The sequence below is a fragment of the Oreochromis niloticus genome, linkage group LG5 (assembly GCF_001858045.2).
Source record: "Oreochromis niloticus isolate F11D_XX linkage group LG5, O_niloticus_UMD_NMBU, whole genome shotgun sequence".
Lineage (NCBI taxonomy): Eukaryota > Metazoa > Chordata > Actinopteri > Cichliformes > Cichlidae > Oreochromis > Oreochromis niloticus.
Genome location: NC_031970.2, coordinates 28807237 through 28832115, shown reverse-complemented (window position 1 = coordinate 28832115; position 24879 = coordinate 28807237). Strand labels below are relative to the sequence as shown.

At 39.3% G+C, this 24879-nt stretch overlaps 1 protein-coding gene across 1 annotated transcript; it reads right to left on the bottom strand.

The window, feature by feature from the left end:
• Positions 1 to 158: 158 nt before the first annotated feature.
• On the bottom strand, positions 159 to 23191 carry synpra (synaptoporin a). Its single transcript, XM_003442764.4, has 6 exons — positions 23030 to 23191; positions 22850 to 22915; positions 3045 to 3169; positions 2631 to 2829; positions 2295 to 2486; positions 159 to 2027 (listed from the first exon to the last, which is right to left on the bottom strand). The coding sequence occupies exons 1-6, from the start codon at positions 23045 to 23047 to the stop codon at positions 1776 to 1778; spliced, it is 852 nt and encodes a 283-aa protein (XP_003442812.1). The 5' UTR covers positions 23048 to 23191; the 3' UTR covers positions 159 to 1775.
• Positions 23192 to 24879: the final 1688 nt, after the last annotated feature.

Genomic DNA, 24879 nt, shown 5'->3' with positions numbered 1-24879 from the left:
TGAGTGCTACAAAGGAAAACACACTAAATCATGAAGACACATTACTGTTATTGCTATTACTGTACATACAACTATTTAAATACACATTTTTTTTTTAAAGTAAACATTATGAAGACACCAAAACATTCAGAAATCATTTTCTAGGAATTTCAGAGTGGTATGATGAAATCCATGTATGTGTTTATTGCACTTTGCTTTATTTTCTACAGTGTAGTTCAGAAAGTGAACAAGGTACGGTAAAAGAATAACTGTTCTAGTTAAACTCCAAAACCTACACGCAGCGACACCACATACATTTGTGTCTCAGTTTGCAGTGCACATCACTGTTTCTTATATCAAACAGAAAGACAGCGGTGTGTCCTTGCTTTGTTCTTGGGAAATCAAGGAAAAGGGTCAGAGGTTACAGATCAAATCAATATATCAGAACAGATGAAGAAGTCGTTTATGGACAAATTTATACATTTTTATTAGGATGAATTCCTGAATTCCTGACCTGTACACAGTCATCAAGGATGCCAGATTATTATACAGTACATGGATGTTCGGTCTACTTTATTACACTGATGCGAGCCACATGCTTAGAAGTTCAAAGAACAGGGTTGCACAAGTCTTATTAATGTAAACAAACAGCAACCACGCATTATCCTTTGATTTTGACTTTACCATACATGAAGTCACACCTCTATGGTGCAGAAAGGAACTGTGATTTTTAAAGTAAACTAAAGCTCAGTAGCCGTTATATACAGATGAATCTAATATTCACTACTCTTCTGTTGTCAATATATCTTTTTTGCTGGGCTTTATTAGTGTGTGTGTGGATGCTCTGGTCATGCTTTAGAGAGGTGGAACTTGGATCTGGAATTACTCATCAGTCTGACGATGGCATAGGAAGCAGTCCCAGGCATTTGTAGCAGGAGCAGCCACTTGCAAACAATAAGGGGAGACAAACTCCTTCTTTACAAATAAAATGCCAATGTGATGCTGCTTGTGCAGAAGAAATGAAAATGAAAGGAATAGAAACTACATGCTGCAATGGTTGCATATACAATTTGGTTTTCTTGCACAGTCCCTGTATGTTTTGCAGAATGAAGTTATTGCCTTAGTTTTTGAAGATTTTTTGACATCGTCAATAGCCAGTGTTAGAATGAAGCTGGAATGCATTTGTGTCACAGACAAATCACTGAATTTATTCTGAATTGATATGTGAATTCCCATTATCAAAATATATTTCTTATTAGATTAAAAACAAATGACACTTGTAGTAATACTTAACTGATGAACGTCTAGTAATCAGTCAGGGTGCAAACTTTCAGAGATAAAATGCATGTCTCCCCTTCCCCCCTTTGTTTCACAGAAAGCGTATTAGAACACATAAAACATCATGCACTTGGAAACTTTGGAGTATACAAACACAGAGTACTTTTTCCTTCCACGACAGAATGCAAACCACTTTGGAAAAGACATCCCATCAAAACATTGTATGTCAATTACTGAGCACAAAGAGAGAGAGAAACTGTCACTAATGTGTTTCAGACTACAAGAAATACAGCATTCAGCAAACGACACCTCTGAAAGAGAAGGAGTAAAAGACTATATCTAATAACTTTACCCAACAACACTATCTACAATGAGTGTACTTGGACACGCCAGACATGGTTTTTATGACCACCGTTTTGCATTCTGCACAGACAAACTTTACTTTCGTCTTCTTCTATCACCTCTGATTGCCCTGCTTAAAGACGCTGAGGTGCTACTTGCAAAATGAAAAGAGACAATTACATTTGACTGGGGTAGGAAGTGGGCCCTCCCACCTGGCTGTACTCAGATGGCTGACCCATATTGCCCTGGGTGTTGTAGCTCCCTGACTGGTCAAAGCTTCCCTGGTTGTATGACTGCTGGCTAAACGTGCCGCCCTGCTTCTCAGACGCCCCAGCTGCAAATCTTGACGCACCCTTGTGCCAGCCGGTCTCCTTGAAGACAAACCAGATGTTTCCAGCCCATAGAACAAAGTTGAGAAACCCAAACACCTGAAGAGACAGTGAAAGAAACAAATTTACAATAAACATCAAAACATTCAAATAATCTTGACTGACTGCCCCCACATATTCATTCAGCTTGAACCACAATTTCTGCTGTTTTCACTGGTTACATCTCCCATACACTACCATAACATCAGTCGTCCACACTATTCAATTATTAAACTATTTCAGTTTCCACACGTCAGTTTAAACATAATCAGAAAACTGAGCTTTTTAGTTGATCTCTTCATGCATTTCCACATCTTTTGTACCTACCACTGAGGTGTTGAGTCCAGACCAGCGAGGTCCGTGCAAAGATCCACATGTGTTGGTCTGGTCTTTGCAGGCAGAGATGAGGAGCTGCACCTCATCTGGATCGGTGGCCACTTTGACATCGGACAGGGCCTTGGCCCAAGCGGAGGAACTGACCAGCCACAAGAAGGAGAACACTACTGTCACTACAAAGTCCTGGAAGAAATGAGAAAGAGTGAATAGTTAGTTTGTGAGTCAATGGATCAATCTGGAAGAATAGAGGGTCAGACTATGTGCATAATGTACTCTTGATAAACTACCCAATAAGGACTGAGAAAGTGTTTCATCGACTGTACTCACAATGAGTGGTGCTCGGCTGTTTTCACGGTACTTGTTTAAAAAGAATATGTAGATAATGGCAGCCATGAGGGAATAAAGGAAGGCGAAGACTGCAATGGTGACAAAGAACTCAGCAGAGGATGAATAGTCTCCAGTCAGGAAAACACGCTCCCTCCTCATGGCCTCACACATGGGTGCTTCAAAGGACACCTGGTGCAACCTGGCGCATGCACGCACACACACACACACACACACACACACACACACACACACACACACACACACACACACACACACACACACACACACACACAAAAGGGTCAAGTAGAAAAGCAATGAACAATTAACTTTCACTGTCAGCAGTTCATACATTTCGTATAAAGCTCTTAGATCCCAAAAAGTTAGCAGGCTGCCAAACACATGAAGGCCAATCACCTGAAAGGATAACCAAAGTCAATGCCAATGCTGAGGTTGCTGCTGGCCTTCTCCATGCAGTCCACGCTAACCCGCAGCTGCCCAGTATAACCACCACATGTTGCAAATGCGAAGATGGAAAAGAGCTGCAGAGAAACAAAGAAAAAAACATCACATGCTCATCCAAAAAAGACACTACAAGTAATATAAAGGGGACACTCTGAGAAGAGAACAATCAGTTTTCTTCAAACACATTAACAAAGGGAGATCTGGGCTCCACTTAGGGTGCTGCCACCACGGCCCAACCCCCCAAGCAGTAGAAAATGGATGGATGGTTGGGTAAAGTTTACTTTTTCCTTCTCAGCTCGATAATAATCATTTACCAAAAACTTAAAGTTACAGTTTTACATAGAAGAAAGTTCCAATGTGAAGGACACTCAGTTTGACTCATGTGCAACATTCCCTCACTCCACACTACTGTTGTTTTTACTTTGCAGGCTATTGTGTGACTCAAGTCCAGCTAAACTTTACACAGGTTAACACTAATCAGCAGTAATTGAAATCATGGCTGGGGAAAAGCCACATTGCACATTTGTTAGGATTTTATTTTTAATTTGTTTGCCATTTGGGGGCAGCAGAACACCAATCAAGTACCAGAGACTGTATCATCACTTTATGGTCTGCTGTCTGTTTAGACATATTTTATAATCTGGGGAATTAGGTTTAGAAGAAGCATTATCCAAATTAACTTTAATTCCACTGGTCACTGGGGAAAAAATAAAACACAAAACTACATACATACACACAAGTGGACAAAGGAAAATCTACTCAAAGATGGTTTGGGAAGCATCTGAGTACATATCCTTTATAGTGAAAGCTAGCTATAGCTATTGTGTGTGAAATGTGACCCTCAAGAACAGAATAGTTGATCAGTGCAAATGACTTTGTCTTATGGATATGTATATGAGTCATATATATCATTTTCTTTTGTTCTTCAGGTGTCCTGTCGAGCAAACAGATTAGCAGCATAACTGTGCTGGCAGCCCTTTGATCTTTTAGTGGTAGTGACATAAGACGCAAGAAAAAATCTGAACAAAGTAGTTGGCTGGACACTTGTGTTAACAGCATGACAGGAACAGGTGTGAATGGCATTATGCCCTGAGAAACACAAGAAAATTGTGACAGAGTTATACATATATAATTATACATATATAGTCGCAAAACATGCATAGAGAGGGAAAAAAATCAGACTTATAACAAGTTTTCTCTTTAAATCTAAACCCAGATGTTTTGCTTAACCTAATCTAAACCTAAAGTTATATTTCTGTGCAGAAAAAGTATTTGTGAGTTATAAGTCATTATCTGGTGAAAATAAAGTATGTAAGTTTCCTCCACCTTTCTCTAGATGATGGTGGAAGACAATATTACACAATGTCCAACATTTGTACAAGGAACGGGCCATTTTATAAGGAATGGCCCTCTCGAAAGGATACAGAATTAACAAGAAGTAAATGTGGTACTTGACAGAAAATTTACAATGAAAATGTTAAACCACAAGTCATACTGACACTTTTAGGAAGCCATAGAACTGGCAAACTCTCGCACGATGTCAGCTGGGAGCAGCTCAAGTCCCTTCCGTACAATGAGATCGATAAAAGGCTAAAGAAATGAATAAATGGATGGATAATACTACAGTTTATCATCTTGAATATTTGAGGGACTAGTCTTTCTTACAAATTTCTTTCACTAAATACTCTCGAAAAGTTTCAGTCAGGTTTCAGAGCTCATCACAGCACAGAAACAGCTTTAATGAAGGTTACAAATGATCTTCTTATGGCCTCTGACAGTGGACTCATCTCTGTACTTGTCCTGCTAGACCTCAGGCAGCGTTCGATACTGTCGACCATAATATCCTATTAGAGTGATTAGAGCACGCTGTAGGTATTACAGGTACTGTGCTGCAGTGGTTTGTATCATATCTATCTAAAGGACTACAATTTGTTCATGTAAATGGAGAGTCCTTGTCACGCGCTGAGGTTAATTATGGTGTTCCACAGGGTTCAGTGCTAGGACCAATTCTATTTACATTATACATGCTTCCCTTGGGCAGTATCATCAGAAGACATAGTATACATTTTCACTGCTATGCAGATGACACCCAGCTCTATCTATCTATGAAGCCAGATAACACACACCAATTAGTTAAACTGCAGGAATGTCTTAAAGACATAAAGACCTGGATGGCCGCTAACTTTCTGCTTCTTAATTCAGATAAAACTGAGGTTATTGTACTCAGCCCTGAAAATCTTAGAAATATGCATCTAACCAGATTCTTACTCTGGATTGCATTGCCTTGGCCTCCAGTAACACTGTGAGGAACCTTGGAGTCATTTTTGACCAAGACATGTCCTTCAATGCACATATTAAGCAAATATGTAAGACTGCTTTCTTCCATTTGCGCAACATCTCTAAAATTAGAAATATCCTGTCTCAGAGTGACGCTGAAAAACTAGTTCATGCATTTATTATTTCCAGCCTGGACTACTGTAATTCTTTATTATCAGGATGTCCTAAAAACTCCCTGAAAAGCCTTCAGTTAATCCAAAATGCTGCAGCAAGAGTCCTGACAGGGACTAGAAAGAGAGAGCTGATTTCCCCAGTATTGGCTTCCCTTCATTGGCTTCCTGTTAAATCCAGAACTGAATTCAAAATCCTTAAATAATCTGGCCCCATTTTATCTTAATGACCTTATAGTACCATATAAGGTATCATATCATTTGAGCACTTTGCTCTCGCACTGCAGGCTTACTTGTTGTTCCTAGAGTATTTAAAAGTAGAATTGGAGGGAGAGCCTTCATTTTTCAGGCCCCTTTTCTATGTCTGGTGTCTCCTTTTCAGTCACCTTTTTCACTCACTATGTGTTAATAGACCTCTCTGCATTGAATCATACTTGTTATTAATCTCTGTCTCTCTTCCACAGCATGTCTTCTATCCTGTTTTCCTTCACTCACCCCAACCGGTCGCAGCAGATGGCCGCCCCTCCCTGAGCCTGGTTCTGCTAGAGGTTTCTTCTTGTTAAAAGGAAGTTTTTCCTTCCCACTGTTGCCAAAGTGCTTGATCATAGGGGGTCATATGATTGTTGGGTTTTTCTCTGTAATTATTATTGTAGGGTCTACCTTACAATATAAAGCGCCTTGAGGCGACTGCTGTTGTGATTTGGCGCTATATAAAAAAAATTGAATTGAATTGAATTGTGTCAAATTCCACTTGCTACAGTACCGCAGTGGTTCTGCTCTATGTGCCTGGGGCTTTCATGGCTGGCGATTAAAAAAAGTTGCTGACATGACACCGCTTCCATTGTGAAAGGGTCCAAATACATAAAACACACATGAAGTGAAAACAAGCTGCTCATTACAGTCACCAAACATGAACGTGCAGCGAGCACATAATCATAGTCACACACTTCCCCTGCCCTTAACATCTTTCCTCCCCTAGCCCAGTTGTCCATATAAAGCTCTCATAGCCTCAAGAGTTCTCACAACCATAATCACCATAATCAGACCTGACGCCTGGTTAGCATTAGCCTCCCCTCTCCCATATTACAGGCAGCTGGACATGCAGCTTGCCAGCAGCTGTGGAGGTTATGCAGCATCTCTGCTCGTTTGAAAGAATGTCAGCCTCTGGAGGGCACTATCAGATCACTGAGCTGGACTATGCCACACTGAATGGATGCTTTCATGTTCGTGAACGGAACAGGGACCAAGCACATATATGTCATCTTGCAAAGAAAAGATTTATGGGTCATGCAATGAGAAATCAGTGAGTGCTTCCCATATGAGCCGCTCAAAGCCAGCGTACAATAACTGTAGACATTAAATGAAGGTGTCAAAATGTTTTAATTTATGTTATTTTTTCAGTATTTCTGAGTCCCCCTAACTCTATAAGTACTAGAAAAGTTGTATGAATTTTATTTTACATTTCATTTACACCCCACACCCTTCATCCACTGCTTCTGCTGTGTTATTGTTCAAATTTATAATGTAGCCATAAGCTTCATTTCTTTCATTTGGTTTGTAGTTTATAAGCAGCTATTTATCTTTTTCTACCACTAGAAATTGAAGTAACTAAACTGAGTAGCACTGAGACCGTTTGATAGGCTAAATTTTTGTGTCATAATGCTTTAAAAAAAACAAAATTTTTAGTATTATTTTCTTCTTTTTGTATTTTTTCAACATTAATTTTCTGTTTATACACCAGAATGCGGTTACAGGTGGAGTTATATTTACTTATAAGTCATGAATAAACACATTTACTGATCATAAACTGATACAGAGAGACTTGACCTTCTTTTTCTTAAGAAAGAATTTTTTCATAGTCCTTGGAGGAAGTCCTTCCTGTGGTTATGCACAGCAAAACTGGGGACTGCTACAGTTCCTGGAAACCCATTTTGGGGTCTATTTCAGCATCTACTTAAGTTTAGGTATTCTTCAACACAAGAACCTTTGAGTGACATAAGTGCACTGTGAGTCAGTTAGACACAAGCTTATACTGTTGCTGCATGAGTAATCAAAAGGAAAATGAAATATGGATATGGGGAAGTTAAAGATCACACAGTGTGGGAGAAGAGCTACACCGACAATGCTGTCCTCACGTGGCACACAGCTAGCGTGATATTGGGTGGATAGCCCTACAAACCACTGATCGCATTGTTGTCTATTTAGCTGTTGTGCTATAGCTGTTGTTATGTCAAACACTGGGTTACTGCATCATTTTATTATTATAATTTGGTTGTTTGAAAATAAATAGGAATAAGCCCTTTAATGTACGTAGTACAGGGGGGAACTCATTAATGGGCAGTTTCTTACAAAAAGTCCCTAACACACTCCAGTCCAGAAACATTACAGCTGACAGTGGCAGCAATGTAAACTAGAACCAGAGCCAGTCGTTATGATACCTTTTTCTATCATAACTCTGAAATGCAACGGTCACAGTGTTGGTAGTACCGTATGTACTATAGGAAGTGTATCTTACCAAGGCTACAGTTCCTCCACAACTGCTGCCAAGTGGTTTGTCATTTCTAGTGTTTTTCTGTTTCTATTGTTATTCACAACCTGTGTTTTATTCTTTATGTATATGTTGTAATTGAGTTCTCGTTAGTTTTATCGTTTGGCACTTGAATTTAGTTCTTGTCCCTTTTCCTTCTCATTACTGTTCATAATTCTAAAAAAGTGTTTCCCTGTGTCGAGCTAGTTCTCATTTTTTGTAATCAGGTATCTTTAGTGTACTTCTGCCCCTGGCTGATTGTCCTTATTGTTTACATCTGTGTCTAGTTATGCTCCTGTGTCCAACCCCCTGATGTGTATAAAAGTCTTCTTTTCACTGCAGCCTTTGGTGGACTGTCTGTTCTGTTGTTATCCCTGTGTCGGACATGCTTGTTTAAGGCAAAAGAGTCAAGTGATAGCTGATCTGCAGAAGGCAAAATGCAAATTGTGCTTTTCAGAGCAAGCGAGGAAATACAAAAGAGTGGCATCCAGGTCTGCTCAATGACTGACTGACTGACTGACTGAGTTTTCAGTTCAATATCCAAAGTGTTATCCCTGTTATGTTATCCTGAAAAACACATTTCTTTAAGAAAGCGACCATTGCCACGGTAGTGTGAATGATATTCCATTTGCAACAGCTCACATTAAATAAACCACTGACTGTAGAAAACTTTCTACTATCATTTATATAAATGTATTGATATAAATGTACACCAACATAACGTATCTAATGTTATACCTTTATACCTGTCAACAAACGTTAACATGTTTACGTATAACAAGTATACTGGATCATCTTTTTCTGGTAGCAAATTTGGTGTCGAGAATTTAGTTATTTTAATGGTATTGGTATTTACTACATTTCTAGTCTGCTGACATCCCTGATGAAGACCATCAATAGATTCAATGAACTTGCAAAAAAGTGAAGTTATTCTCCAAGTTTCCCTAGCTGTATAATCTAATCTTTAAGGCTAAGTGGCAACAGTGAGCTCACAGGGACATTATTGCACAATACTAGATGCTGCTTTGCCAAGCTAATCAGGGTCACAAAGGACCCAGCTTGGTTTGGCAGGTTCAGGTGAGCCGAGATTACAGCCAGATGATAAACAGGGGACTCCAATTTCCACTTGCAGCTTCAGGCCTCAGGTGATGGCTGACTGCTGCTTACCTAGCTGTCATGGTGCACAGCTGCAACCTCTCTTGGAAATCCCTCCACTGAAGTGTTTGTCAGTGCATCACTCTCTTTAGCTTTGTTCTGTTCTGAAATTTGCCAGCCTATAAACAAACATGCCCCCCCCCCCCCCAAAAAAAAACCACACGTTTAACTAATGTACATGTGGTGCTTAATCATATGCAACTCAAAGTGTTGACAGATATTGTACTTGCTGAGTAGCGAATGTGCTTATGTGGGTAAACAAATAGTAGAAAAAACAAGTGACCAGGGGACAGACAGAGTAAATGCTCCATCGTAATTATTAAAGACAGCCCCAGATAAACATCACTCTCTGCCTGTCTCTCTGCTTGTGTATATACGTACTTCTACAGCTGCCTCCCCTGCCTGTGATTTTCACCTCGGGTTTAGCCCCTCTCATTTCTGGCTGGGGCCTTTGAACAGGAGAGCGTGGCATTGTGGAAGTAGGGTGGATGCTAAGCCCCGCGCCCCCATGTGTTTATCTGCCTCTCCCAGCTGGGCTCCTCAGGGAACAAGAGATAGAGAGAAGGGGAGCGAGAGAAGAAGGGAGAGAGGTAAAGCAAAAAGGGAGAGACAGATACAAAGAGAAGACGAGAGAAAAGCCAGGGCGCAGGAATGAAACCCGCCTGCAATGCAAACAAAGCCTTTAAACATCTCCGCGTTTGCCGCCGTCTCCTCTACCCAACGCTGGTACTGAAAAGCACTAATGTGAATATTTTAATTTGCATTCAAACCAGTGTTAAGACATATTTGCACTTCAAATAAGAATTAAGAAAAAGCAACTGTGATATTATCTACAGATTTAAACGAGCGGTAGTGGATAAGAGTGCAAGGGTTTTGTCTGAGAGTGTAGCTCGAGTGGTGTTGGGGGCTTAAATGGAGATGTGAGCAAGCACTGTGAAGGAGGGGAGGCTGGCTGAGGATTATGAAACTGATACACTGGCTTCAGGATTGACCACCAGCAATTCAACCCACTGTCCAGTAGACACACTCTCCGTTGTGAAGAAGAGGAAAATAACTAGGGAGCAGCAAGAATGGTATCTGTGGATGCAAACGAAAAAAATGAGGAGAATCACGTGAGAAAATGGAGGAGCTGCTTCAACACAAGGACCTGATAAGAGCGGCAGAGGAAGTGACACTGAGGTGACACTGAGTGGGGGAGGTGAGGATCGAAAAAATGAGCTGAAATACGAGTTCGCTGATGAGCTGCACTTGACATTTTCGCAAACCTCGGCGCAGATGGAACACATACAGTCATACACAATCCACCTGCTCCATTCAAGTCAATCGGAGTCGGTGCAGTGTAAAGTGGCTGCCTCAGGAGGAGGAAAAACATCTCAAATGTTCACCCCTCTCCCTGCCTGACCGAGGAAAAAAAATCTAGGACACTCTTTATGAAGCCCAGAAGAAAAGAGAAAGAAGAAAGAGTGAGACAGATTGAAAAATGGTATCGTATCTCTAATATTGGTTATCTGTGCTGATGAAATGATGAAATAAAATACAGTGGAGTTTGGGTTCAAAGTCGGGACAGTTTGGTACGTCCTAAGATAGTACAGTGAAAAAGTCTTAAGCCACCACTCATTTCTTGAAATTTTGCTTTCAAGCAGCCAGACTTTTATTTTTTTTAAAGTCGTCTTGAGCAGTAATTCTCTAAGACAGCGGTCCCCAACCTTTGGTGCGCCAAGGACCGGTTTTAGTCCGACGATATTTTCAAGGACCGGCCTTTAAGATGTCGCAGATAAATACAACAAAATAAAACCAGTACCGGTACCAAAAAAAAGATGATTTATTCATAACACACAGGAAAAGGCCCAGAGAAACCGAGTTAACGATAAAAACAATAAAAACTGATAAAAACTGATAAAAACCCTGAAAACCATTATAATATATAATATAATATAATATAATATAATATAGTTATAATAACAGAAGTCCAATTTTAATCCAACACGATACACCTTCTGGAAAGCATGTGATTTGCAATGAAATGGAACACTTTCCATCATGGATAAGCGTCCCCAGAGCCCAGACCTCAACATTATTGAAGTGTTAGATTATGTTGACAGAGCACCAAACAAAAGGCAGTCAACATCCAAAGAAGAGCTTTGAATGTTCTTCAAGAAGCCTGCAGAACTATTCCTGAAGACTACTTTAAGAAATAAGAAGAAAGATTTCAGGTTGTGTTGAAGAGCAAAGGTGGTCAAACCAAATATCAACTTTCCCACTACTTAGAACATTTGCCTTATGTACAATTTCTGTGCAGGTCTATTTATATTTAATTAAATTACTACCTATTTCTCATTTTCCTAGAAAAAATGTAAAGAACATGAGGGGTGGCTCAAGACCTTTTTACAGTATTGTAGTTTTTATTTCAATCATAGAAATGTAACATTTTTGACCAGGACATGTCCTTCAATGCACATATTAAACAAATATGTAAGACTGCTTTCTTCCATTTGCGCAACATCTCTAAAGTTAGAAATATCCTGTCTCAGAGTGACACTGAAAAACTAGTTCATGGATTTATTACTTCCAGGCTGGACTACTGTAATTCTTTATTATCAGGATGTCCAAAAAACTCGCTGAAAAGCCTTCAGTTAATCCAAAATGCTGCAGCAAGAGTCCTGACAGGGACTAGAAAGAGAGAGCAGATTTCTCCTGTTTTGGCTTCCCTTCATTGGCTTCCTGTTAAATCCAGAATTGAATTCAAAATCCTGCTCCTCACATACAAGGTCTTAAATAATCAGGCCCCATCTTATCTTAATGACCTTGTAGTACCATATCACCCTATTAGAGCACTTCGCTCTCGCTCTGCAGGCTTACTTGTTGTTCATAGAGTATTTAAAAGTAGAATGGGAGGGAGAGCCTTCATTTTTCAGGCCCCTCTTCTGTGGAACCAGCTTCCAGTTTGGGAGACAGACACTATCTCTACTTTCAAGATTAGGCTTAAAACTTTCCTTTTTGCTAAAGCATATAGTTAGGGCTGGACTTAGTTATGCTGCAATAGACGTAGGCTGCCGGGGATTCCCATGATGCATTGAGTTTTTCCTTTTGAGTCACCTTTCTCACTCACTATGTGTTAATAGACCTCTCTGCATCGAATCATACTTGTTATTAATCTCTGTCTCTCTTCCACAGCATGTCTTTATCCTGTTTTCCTTCTCTCACCTCAACCGGTCGCAGCAGATCACCCCGCCCCTCCCTGAGCCTGGTTCTGCCGGAGGTTTCTTCCTGTTAAAAGGGAGTTTTTCCTTCCCACTGTCGCCAAAGTGCTTGCTCATAGGGGGTCATATGATTGTTGGGTTTTTCTCTGCATCTACTGTACAATATAAAGCGCCTTGAGGCGACTTTTGTTGTGATTTGGCGCTATATAAATAAAATTGAATTGAATTGAATTGAATTAACTGGGACAAATATAACACTTTCAAATGAAAGTTATACTTCTCACAAATAATATCATTTGCTTATCTTTGAGTCAAACCAAAGTTAGCCTAATCCATGTAAACAAAACAGCATGTGCAAATGAATAGCCATCTGTTGCTTATGTGACAAGTTTCCTTGAAAGTTATTCCCAGTGGCGTTAGCTACAATAGCTAGTTCAGCTATAGTTCAGCTAGCTAGTACAAAAGCTAGTTCAGCTATTGCAGCTAATGGTTTTTCGTTTAAATATAGTTGGAAAAATGTACTGGATCAAAGACCATTTGAAGAGATGGCAGCAAAAATTTTTTGGATCCAAGAGCTGAAACACCAATTACATTGTGTAACCTGTTCCAGAATGTCCCAGACAATCAGGAAGTCTCCAAATCTATCCACAGGTCTGACTTTCTCATCTGTTTTCTATGCTTGTGTATTTATACAGTGTTCCCAGTTATTTAGAACTCCATGTCTGCATGTGCATGGCTCCACATGCGACTCCAAATTAGCATAATCCCTCCATGCGCATGTGTGTCAGAGTGTTTGCCTAGATGGGTCTAGATGTGAGCATGCAATGTGTATGTATGTTAACACAGAGTAAAAATATCTCACTCTCTCCAGTCAGGCAGAAGCATTGGTTAGCGTCTACGCACACACCAACACAAACACACACACTTTCACTTGCTCTCAGTACTGCAGCTTGCCAGTGTGCAAACATGAGCAATTTTATGGCAGCTAGTTAAGTACAAACCAAAATTACAAACATGTAACAGAAATAGAAGCACATTTGAGGAAGCAGACAGACACATATGTGAACTTTTACACAACACTTGATGATGGCTATCACTCAAAATGACATTCCAGTACAAAAATGTAATATAAATCTAGTTTTTCTGATTTATTTGTTTTTAATTTGCAACAAAGACTCTCTCTCTCTAATAAGACTTTTCGGTTGATGGCACTGATGTGTGACTTGAGCACTATAAATGCTGCAGAGCACAGCTGAATGTTTTGTATCACATTACATACATACATGAGAGTCAATGGTTTTTACCTCCACTGACTTTTTTCTACCTGCAGAAACACACGTGACTATACTTCATTTATTGTGATTTTCACCACTGCATTACAAAAAAGACCCACTTTTCTTCACTTACTAAAGATCAGGTCACACTAAGAAGCAAAGACTGCAACCCCTCAGTGAATCACTGTCTGATCTTCAATAGCAGCACCACAGAACAAAATCAGTAGCTCATTTAGCAGTGGCCAATCCCCCTCCTGCACAGCGAGTGCTTTGTGCCAACCACAGATCCACCCAGATTCATCTTTCTTTTTATCTCTCTCCTCTCCCGCTCTGTAAGCTTGACTGACCACAAGAAAATTTCAATTTATTTTTTTTAACAATGTCTCTTCGTGGTGTTCTTCGTGTCTCTCCATGGCTACTCAGTCACGTGATCAACTGGAACCTGGTGCCGTGTCCTAGGGCGACACTGTCCCTTTGAAGATGGGGTTGCCAGAATGAAAATGTATCATAAACCCACAGTTTGATTCTGTCTTTAAATGTTATGGTAGCCCTATATGATTAAAATTAGTAGGACCAGGGATTACGACCTTATGAAACTGACTTCTTTAAAGTATCCAATTACACTACAAGGCAGAGATGTTTTCAATGGCCAGACTTCATGGCACAGTGAAAAGCTTGTTGGGGGAAATAAGGGTCATACCACCAATCAGTGCAAACCTTGTGACCTATTAGGGCAAGAAGAATATATATTTATATGTGTATGTGGGTGTATAAAAAATGTAGTTTAATTAATCATGATTTGGATTTGAGGTCATATTGTCCAGCCTTAACACATGTACTTAGCTCCTAACAACTGTAACGGCAGCTTCTTTGTTAACGTTATTCCCTTCTGAGGGGTTAGGACAACACTAACCAAGATGCCCTCCCTCCCAACAACAAACAGAGTAACATGCAGCGTTAGACCCATATAAGATTTTTTGAAAGATATTGGTGATTGGTGATTTAAAAATCCAATATTCTCAGATATCAGGCAGTCATCACTTATAACAGGGTGTTTCTCTTGTCTTTTTGCAGTTTCAGTTATCAGTTGTTATAAATACAAATAATAACAGATTGGAAAACAGCTAATATAAGCCTGCTGATAAAATTGGTGAGTCTCTAGAAACCCAAGCTCAATTTCAGTCTAAATTTATGAAACAAACAGCACCTCAGTGCACCTGTGGCAGTGGTCTTCAGGTCGAACATGGTCAAAGGATAGATTATGAAGGTGGCCAGAAGATTCAGCTGGACATTATAACAACCTACAAATGTAGGTTACAGGTGAAGATCAGTGCTAAAAAAGATGGTGGATCAGGTATCAGGAAAACAGAGGAGGAAGACAGTCAGAATTAGGTGTAGTTCAGTAGTTTATGGTTTGGCATACTGCACTGTTTAAAAGAACACTGGTACTCTAAGTAAAATGTTAATTAAAGCAGTGGCTTGGAAGTCTTAAATTAATATGTCAGATTAAAAACTAGACAACAAATCAAACACTGTGAAATGTCATACTATTATTTTTCAATTATATACTAATTTTGGCTTCTGGCAACAGCATTAAAAAGACAAGCAATGCTGAAAAAAAAACTTGGTTGTACTACTTTGTTTATTGTCATGAGGTCACTAATTACAAGGGAAGGAAAAACAGAGCATCCTAGAGAGGCTGAAGTTAGTCTATATAATACAAAGTGGCTTTGTGACATTTGTATTCGTATACATACTGTCGCAGTACCTGTGATCTTACATGCACTGTGTGTGTGTGTGTGTGTGTGTGTGTGTGGGAAGTCATATTTGAACAGGCATGTCTGGCTACAGGAGACGACAGGTTAACCTTTTCCTGTCTGAGTCACAGATGGCAGACCACCTTCACAGGGTTAAAGTGTACAGCCGTCCAGCTCTGACCTGATGGGTCAGAAAAGGCCACATCACATCTAAAAGCTCCCCAAATCTTACAACCCAATGACCTTTAATTAAGATCACCTCATAATTACAATGTCTTTCAGATATAATCATACGTTGTACCTTCAAAACAGTTTTTTTTTCTTATTCTTGTTTTGTTCTATGTAGATGTATCGGCACATGAAATATTCAGGTTAAACCTTTTCGCTATGAAATCTGTTTAATATTGAGTTTGACAGAAGATGTTTCAAAACTAAAGATGAGATTTATAGTTTTATTTCCCAAAGCAAAAAGCAAAACAAATCATTTTCTATAGATACCCTGATGGGGTCCTGCTTTAATCCCTATCACCACTGGGGGCCTGTTCCACCGAGACAGGCCACCGGAGTCTGGCTGCCAAATATATCTATCTAAATTCTGTACATTACTAAATCATGTTCAATTCTTTCAAATGATCTCTCCTAATTGAAATCAGATGCTCAGGTATATCTTCACTGACCAACATAAAAAAAAAAAGAAAAAAAACAACAACTTTTTTTTAAAAACTGTTTTTGCATAACTACTTAATGCTACTGGTGCCAATGGTGCCCTAACCCTAACCCTGTCAACATATCAACACACAAAAAAAACAACGCGAGTTAAGAAATTTTCACTCATTTCACTTCTCCAGAGAGTACACAGACCCAACAAAAGAGCAGTCGAGTTTTAGCTTCATAGATTTACTGTTACCAAACAGCAAATCTACTCCAATGAAAATGTCAGGCCTGTCTTACCTTTAAGTCCTCAGGCAAAATCTGGCCTACAAACTTTCACATTTAACCGCACTGTGGCTGTTATGGGCTAATGTTGGTCATCAGCTTATAAAATTATCTGTGTGGAACCACTGAGTTTTCCATGCATATAGCAAGAAAAAGACAAATATGTGTTTCTGGTAATCAACTGAATTAGTGGTCTGGACTTTGGGCAGACTGATTTAGCACAACAGCCGAACAGCAGCAAAAATCTCCCAAAGAAAGAGATTGCCTGGATGGCAGAGTGTTACTCTAAAATCTCTAAAACTTCTTTAACCAAGAGGATGTTGCATCCATGATTTAACAAATTTTGATTGGTCAGATTACAGAACAGTCTTCCTGTTTTAACTTGCATTTCTGATTACACTGACAAACCATTTTAACAGTGGTTTTCAGTAGTATTCCTGTGCCCAAGAAATGACTTCCACTAAACAATTGTCAGACAGACACTCCATCTGCTGATATTTAATTGAGTCATTATTGCTAAAGTTTACCTCATTACCTTATTGTCTTTTAACAATTGACTGGATAGTGAAATACATTTCTTACTACTATATTATACATCTTAATCCAAGTGGACACATTTTTTCTCTTAGCCTTGTGTCCCCTTGTCAAAAGCAACTGAGTTTTTTAGTGCTGAAAAACAGATCTTTGACCTGGCAAGTCTCTAGTGATAACTATCAGCAGCTGTCACCAATCTCACTCCATCTCCCATTCATTTATTTTCCTTTAAGGTATGTAATGTGTGTGTGTGTGTGTGTGTGTGTGTGGTGGTGGTGGTGGGGGGGGGACTATTACTCATGTTATGAGGACATCGGTCTTTTTAGCAGTAACATTGTGGAAACATACTCTCAAGTCCTTACAATGTAAATTATTTGGTTGTATTTCATTGTAATGTGAAAACGTTGAGTCTCCATGACATTCTTTGAGTCGTTGTAATGCTCTCTGAAATTACAGACACAGTGTGTGAGAGTACTTATGACCCTGCAAAAATGTTTGTCCTAAGGATTGTACAACTGTCTGTCAAGGCCTTCCCTGTGACATATTACTGATGTGACAGGTCAACGAAGAATGAACGATTAGAGAAAAAGAGAGATACTGAAATGTGAGATGCATCTAATTTTGTCCCAACTCTGTTTAGTCTCACATGCTTTTTACTCATATGGGGATTTGCATTACAACATAAATCCTAGCTAATCTCAAGTGTTCAGTTGGCATCATCTAAAGATGAGAATTCTTACAATGGCCAGCACACTGTATATACATGACAGCTCAGACTCTGGGAACCAATTATATCTCTGGTAAATTGGCCTGTAAATTAGCAAATTTCCATTTAAAACGTAATTATACGTAATGACCTCTATTTCCACCATGGTGGTTTTGGCTTTTCAGCTGCAGTGCTGAAACAAACCAAGCACTGGCATTAACAATTAAACAAACGTCAAAACTTGCTTTTGCTTGGTATTTGGTGTTGAATGTTAGTATGAACAATCAAGCCCCCAGACTGTGGTATGTTATCCTTTGTTACACTGCACTCAAGTCAACATTGTCTCTTATAGCCAAATTCAGCTTTTTGACAGTTCAACAATTAATATTTATGTTGGTTGGTTTCAGATGAATATTGTACTGTTTATCTACAATCCATCTGCTGTAGAATACTTCCCCTCCTTTTAGTACCACTACTTTATTTACATGTTGTCATGGTTTCTGTTGTACAGGGTGTGTCCAAACAACACAATTTCATTGCAAAACATGTAACAGACACGCCGTGCCGCCATTTCTGCATGTGTGTCCATTTCACGTTTTAATGAGGCAAAGCGTGAAATGGACATACATGCTGAAGTTGCATTCCCAGCAGGGGAGATAATATATTTAAAGGTGAGAAGTCGGTAGTGAGCAAGAAAGGTAAGAAGTATATTCCAGGGTCCTTAATCGGCAAAAATGATTAAGCTAGGTGGCTAATATAGAGTGTATGAAGTATTAAATGGACAAAGTGGACCTGTCTATTACACATTTTACTGTGATACTGGGTTGGTCCAAAGGATAAATCAGGGTGGTACTGTTGACCCCCAAAATATGATTGCATTGCCTGGTGATCTCAACACTAATGCTACAGGGCTACAGTGGACCAGGTGGATGCAACCTGTTGTATTTACCCAAACACTTTAGTGAGTGCAATGTAATGCATGTATTTAAGTATTTCTGTTACTGCTCTAAACTTCTATATTCTTGCTGTAAAACAAATGCATTATTTACTAATTATCACTTACAGTATTTTTACCTTAAGCAACCTGTTATTTGTCAGTCTTCTACTATGCTGTGTTTTTTTACATAAAGATACTCGGAAATATGCAAGTAATTAAATTCATCTACAGCTCTGACAAAGGAATCAATAGTTTTGACCCAATGTGATGTATACGTGTCTTAATTATTAGTGCTTATTACTATCTAATTACATAAGTAGGATAATGACTTTTAGTTAATTAAAGGGTCTAAATATGTGTTTTACCCCTTTGCAAAAGAATTATTCAATGCAAGCTCTCATGCAGTATCACCATCTGCATTAGAGCACAGCACTCCACAGGAGCTTGAAAATCGTGCCCACTTTTTTCTAGAATTTTATGTGCTGTATTTTATTTTTTAACAAACACTGATTCCACATGCACCTATTTCTTATTTTTTCTCTATCTGTTTCCTTTTTTTTTAACTTCCTCTTTTTGTGTCGTCCACTTTTTTCAGCACAGGTTTTAGCTTTTACTGTTTTATTCTGAAGGTACTCTGTTGTGTACTTTTCACTTCCTCTCTTTGTCATCATGCTTGCTTTGGTTATGAGAGAAGCTGGGATTCAAGAGCTCAAATTTAGATGTAAACGGAATTGTCTTGTCAAAAATTGTGTTGTATATTAAAAATGATTTTTTAAAGAAGAAAATGACCTTATTGTGAATAAAGTACTTGACAGTGGTGGAGTGTTGAGCCAACTGTAACAAAAAAAATTAAAAGTGCCTTGAGGTGACTGTTGTTGTGATTTGGCGCTATATAAATAAAATGGAATTGAATTGAATTGAATTGAATTGTTCTCTTCCTGCACACACACACACACACACACATACACACTATGCACTGACCACTCGAGGCAAACTAAACTGCCTTACTGTAAGGTACTAATGATGGCATCATAGAACAGTGGGTCAGTCAATGTTTTTGGATGAGAGGACAATCCTTCCTAATAAATTAGAATCATGTTACAGGCTAAGTCTTTGTCACTCAGCATGAGTTTTGTTTTTTCTACAGTAAAGGAAACCAATGAGTCAACAGAATACTGGTAAAACTGCTCTGTGTTCAATGGCACAACAGCCCGTTGACGCTTCAGTGCATTGCAAAACGCACATTTTCCATTTACATCATGTGCTCAAGCAACTGTACAATTTCGCTCTCTCTTGGCATCCTCTCGTCTCTCCCTCAAATGCATACACATAAGCATGAAGACGCACACAGTGAAGAGTTTGGGCACATCTCAAAGGACAGCTTCTGCATGAGTTGGTCCACGGTGGAGAGGAGGGGACCTTACAGCTGTTTGGAGCAGAATATGCCAGCCACTGACAGTGTGCCAAACGGGCCAAGAGCCTGCATGCACACACGCACACAGAGCGGTAAAACCATCCTCCAGAATCTCCTGAAGACATGACTGATTATAAATGCTTAATCTTGTGTAGATCCAGCACAGACTAATAATATGGGAAACCTACGAGTCTCCTACAACTAAGGTTAACTTATCCTTTATACAACCTTCTATTTGTCAAAGGTTTATCATTCGTGAAGTAAATGTCAATTTCTGCCCAACAGAATGGCTTCAGTGCCTTGGGATATGTAAACAAATCAAAGTGACGCACATGATCCTGCTGGTATCATAAATAGCGTGGGAGGAAATTTAAAGGAAGCTTTTAGATGATGACGCATGATTATCATAAACACAGAAAAGTACTGCGGTTGCCAATATTCTTGTGGTTTTGCAAATGTTTCCATGCTTCAACCTGAGGGGAAAAACAGCTCAGCATCCAGGAATTTCATGCATACTGGACAATGGTGCATCTAACGGGGTGCATTATCATATGTGGAAAACCAGAATTTACTTCCCATCTCAGACCTGCACTTAAAGTGAGCCTCAGTGTTACTACGTCCCTAACCTTAGCAAATGCTTTCAGTCACTCAAACACACCCACAGTACTGTGGCCATAGTCACTGCCTTTACATGACTTTAACATTACAGCTGTTGAAAGTAAGACTTTAAGTACTTTGGTTACAGGTGTACACACACCAAAAAAATCTTGGTTAACTGCTCAAATTCTATGCCTGGTGAACATTACAGTGATTTGCAAAGACATGGAAATATTGAACAAACACGTTAAGGATGTGCATTTGTCTGTGCAAACATATAAATGGCTTCATTTCCACTGCACAGCTGCCTTAGCAGTTACTGTTACAAATGCCAAGCATGACCAAGTAGCAACACCATAACAAAAATGTGCTGGTCAGCTAAAATAATATACTGTAGTGTGATATCAGCACACTGAGAGGTTGAAAGGCATCCACAATGCACTATTTATTTATTTCCATGTGATAATATTCCTCCCATTGTTTATGCCTGTATAATCCAGTGATTCTGAGCAGCATCATGTCTCAGCTGGAAGTCACTTGGTGGGCGACAGTGGGAAACAGTCCCTGCAGGCTTCTCACTTCTTACATCCAACTGGGACCTCGGATAAATCGCTACTAGTTGCACATACTAGTTTACATATTTTACAAATACATTCACTATTTTCTTAAAAAATATGAGAATAAATACACTTAATTAAACAATACTTATATTTTTTTGGTTACCATGATGTGGTGGCTTTTTTTTATATTAAGACTTTCTCTAAGTAGTTGCAAAAGGATGGCAAGATCTTTACACATTTATAAGGATGCCCTGCAGTACGATGAAAAATTTAAAAAAAAAATTACTATGGGAATAAGACCTGATGGTGAACTGTAGGTGCTGCAGAATAAATCAGAATACTCGGGTCATAATTTGAATTGTTTGCATGTTTATGAGACCACTGGCAAACAAAAACACTGGAAAAACTGCCCTTCTCTCTTGAGCTGAGCATGTGAGAGCTCAGCTAAAGAGAAAAAAAAGGTGCAGGAGAGAAAAGGTCACTTTTATAATGTTGTCATAGGGTGTATGTGTGTGTGTGAAATGTAAAGATTTATTGTGGCTTGCGTAAGATCATGGTTAATACATCTAAGCAAACATAACCAGGTAGCCAGTGGATCAATATGTCAGCATGTATGGATGAAACAAAAATGTGTGCAGTCATGCTCACAAAACAACACGTGATTCCTTCACACACAGACACCCACACACACAAAGAGTAACACAAAGACCCACACAGGGAACTATGACAGTGTGCTATCTTCATCATACAGATGGTGCTTTGGCTCTGGCCCCCAAATATCACAGTTAGGTCACTACAAACAGCCGAAAGGGATGCACTTGAAAACTCACCTCACTGACAGACATCTGTGTTATCTCAGCTTAAGTGTCTCTTGAAAGTGAGTTTACTTTATTTGCATGCAAAAGAAAAACAGCTTTTATTTTATTTTTTTCTAGAGTGAAGACTGCTGCTTGAGGACTCTGCACGTTTGATGGCATTTGCAAAATTGAGAAAGACAAGCTTCCACACGCACATATCCTATCTGAGCAAAAGCTGAATACCCTTATGGCTACAGTAATTTCTCACATCAAAGAAATTCACTTAATCCTTTTTTTTCTCCTTTCTTTCTTTGTGGCTCTGGGCTTCACTGCACTGTACAACAAATAAAAGACGCTACAACCAGCGCCTAGACAGAAAAGGGTAGTAAGGCTTTAATTCAGTCAGAGCTAGGACACCCCATTGGTATTGTGGATTTCTGTTATATCATCTCACTTTGGGTAAAATGGGGCATTTTTTTGTTTGTTTGGTTGGTTGTTTTTTTGCAGGGACTAGCGCAAAATGCACAGGGCTGGCACCAAGTAGGCATAATTGAAAAGATAGTGGTTTCCCCTGGCATGTAGTTCTCACGGAGCTATAAATCCTCACATAAACTTAAGCCTTTTAGTCACAGTGGAAAGCATCATAGCAGAGTAGATTGCGGGTAAGGTGTGGGACACACGAAAAGCAGCACCATTCACACAAGAACACTTAACAAATGCGAAGTTTAAGTTCCGTCTCACAGATGCAGGAATTTCTTCACAACCAGATGTTTACTGAGTGTAGAAAAATGTGGGCTTTAGCGATAAAGCTCACAAACCCTACATTATGTAACTGATCATGTTTTTAATTGAAATGGCCAAAATGGGGTTAATGTAAGTAGTGCAAAAAAAAAAAAAAAAATTGGATCCAACTCACCCATTCCAAAACACGGATAAATCCCAGAGGTAATTTCAGCACTTGAAACGTCCCCGCAGAAGCGAGCTGCGCAAAGACAAGGCGGGAGAATAAAAAGATTCCAATTTCCAACATCAATTAAACACACACTGATCAGCTGAGAGGGAGTCAAACACATTCCTGTGGCTTTAATTTACTCACCTGGTTGGCGGTGTCCATTTCAAAAGCAGAGTACTTTGGGGTCTTTTTGTTGTTTTACTAGCGTGAGTATATGAACAACCGAGAACCAGGACCCGATTGATGTGTCTGTGGCGATAACAGTGAGGCGCTCTAAGCTCTGGTTCCGAGTCCGACCGGAAAAAGCCGACCCACAATCGAGGATTTTTCTTTTCCTTTTGCCATGGAGACAAGCAGGGATTGGCCCCCGGAAAGAGGAGCGTTTCCTTTGTTTTTGTCATTGGCTGGAAGTTTATCGATATTTTTGAAAATTCCTCTCGATGTATGAATTTCCGTTAATCGCGCATTAATGGGAATAAATTACAGCAAGGGCAGTGAACAAACTGAAAGACATTTTTCCTAAATAAATGAGCTAGAAGCTAAAAAGAACAAACAAGCTCTCTAGGTAAAGTCATTTTAAACTTTTATGGGACAAATCATCCACAGTTCATGAAATTAATTGACCTAAGAATACAGACAAACAACAAAACGCCAAGAAAAGTGCATGTATTCAATAGTATTATTCACTGACAAACCTGACATAATTAAAAGATACACATTGATAATAATAATAATAATAATAATAATATTAATAATAATAATGACATAAATAATAATACTAGTAATAATACTAATAACAATATTAATTTCTACACCAGGTGCAACAGTTCTTAAAGTGATGTGAAGTTTTCAGTTACTCAAGCTACCATCTACTATGTGCATTGTGGTTACCGCGCTGCATTTATAAACTGAAGCCCAGCACAGATACAAATATCTGCTAATTATTGCTAAGTAAGAGACAAAATACCAGCCATGCCTTTGATGAACTAAACAACATAGCAGCGCATTTATTTGTGCTGCACTTAGGCTACGTTCACACTGCAGGCGAAAGCGCATCAAATCCGACTTTTCTGACCCCGTGCGACCCATATCCGATCATGGTATGACAGTTTGAACAGCACAAATCCGATATTTTCAAATCCGATCTGGGTCACTTTCATATGTGGTATTGAATCCGATACATATCTGATGTTTTAGAAAGCGATTGCTGTTTGAATGGTCATGTCGCATTAAATCCGTTATTTACGTCACTGACACAAGACAGACGCGCCAGACAGCGCGTGAGAAGCGCCCGAGAAGACATCGTGAACGCCTCCTGGCCACCCTGTGTAGATGTTAGTGAAACTGTTGGGAAGACAACGTTGGAGAAACGTGAAGTTTATATGTACTGTATAACCTGCAGATTCTGACAGAAATCTGCAGATATCCTTTGAAGCACCGCTCCTCTCTAAAACAGCAATAAGGATAATTATTAGGCCATATTTAAATAACAAAATAACTTTATAACTTAAAGCAAAATTGGGAAACGTAAAGTCCGAAACAAGTCTTTATATTAAGGGCCATCAGTCAAACAATACTGTTTGGTCTGGGTCTAAACAGAGCGCGTTGTGTGTGACGTCTTCTTTTGCGCATGCGGGCCGCTTTGAGGGCCGTGAACGGCTCACACTAGAGCGCGTTTGCTGTCACATTTTATTTGTAGTGTGAACAAGCAGACAAAACAAAATCGGATTTAATCGAAAAATCGGAATTGAGCATTAAGACCTGCAGTGTGAACGTAGCCTTATTTTCCTGTTACTGCTTTTAAAGACACCAATGGCACAAACACTGTTAAAATGTTTCACTTTACTTAGCTGAAATACTGGCAGTGAGCAGACAGCAATTGTCTATAGCTCCCTGCGTCAGTGCATTTGTCAAGCAAAGCACTCACTTCCCTAACTTTAAGTGTCACCTGCATCACTCTGAAATTAAAAAAATAAATAGATTATACACTGTAG

Excerpts from the sequence above, each read along its gene's own strand:
- synpra (XM_003442764.4), bottom strand. Across the intron at positions 3,170-22,849 it reads TTATCCGTGTTTTGGAATGG|CTCTTTTCCATCTTCGCATT; the intron begins GTGAGTTGGATC and ends GTTTCTCTGCAG. Across the intron at positions 2,028-2,294 it reads CTGGACTCAACACCTCAGTG|GTGTTTGGGTTTCTCAACTT; the intron begins GTAGGTACAAAA and ends CTGTCTCTTCAG.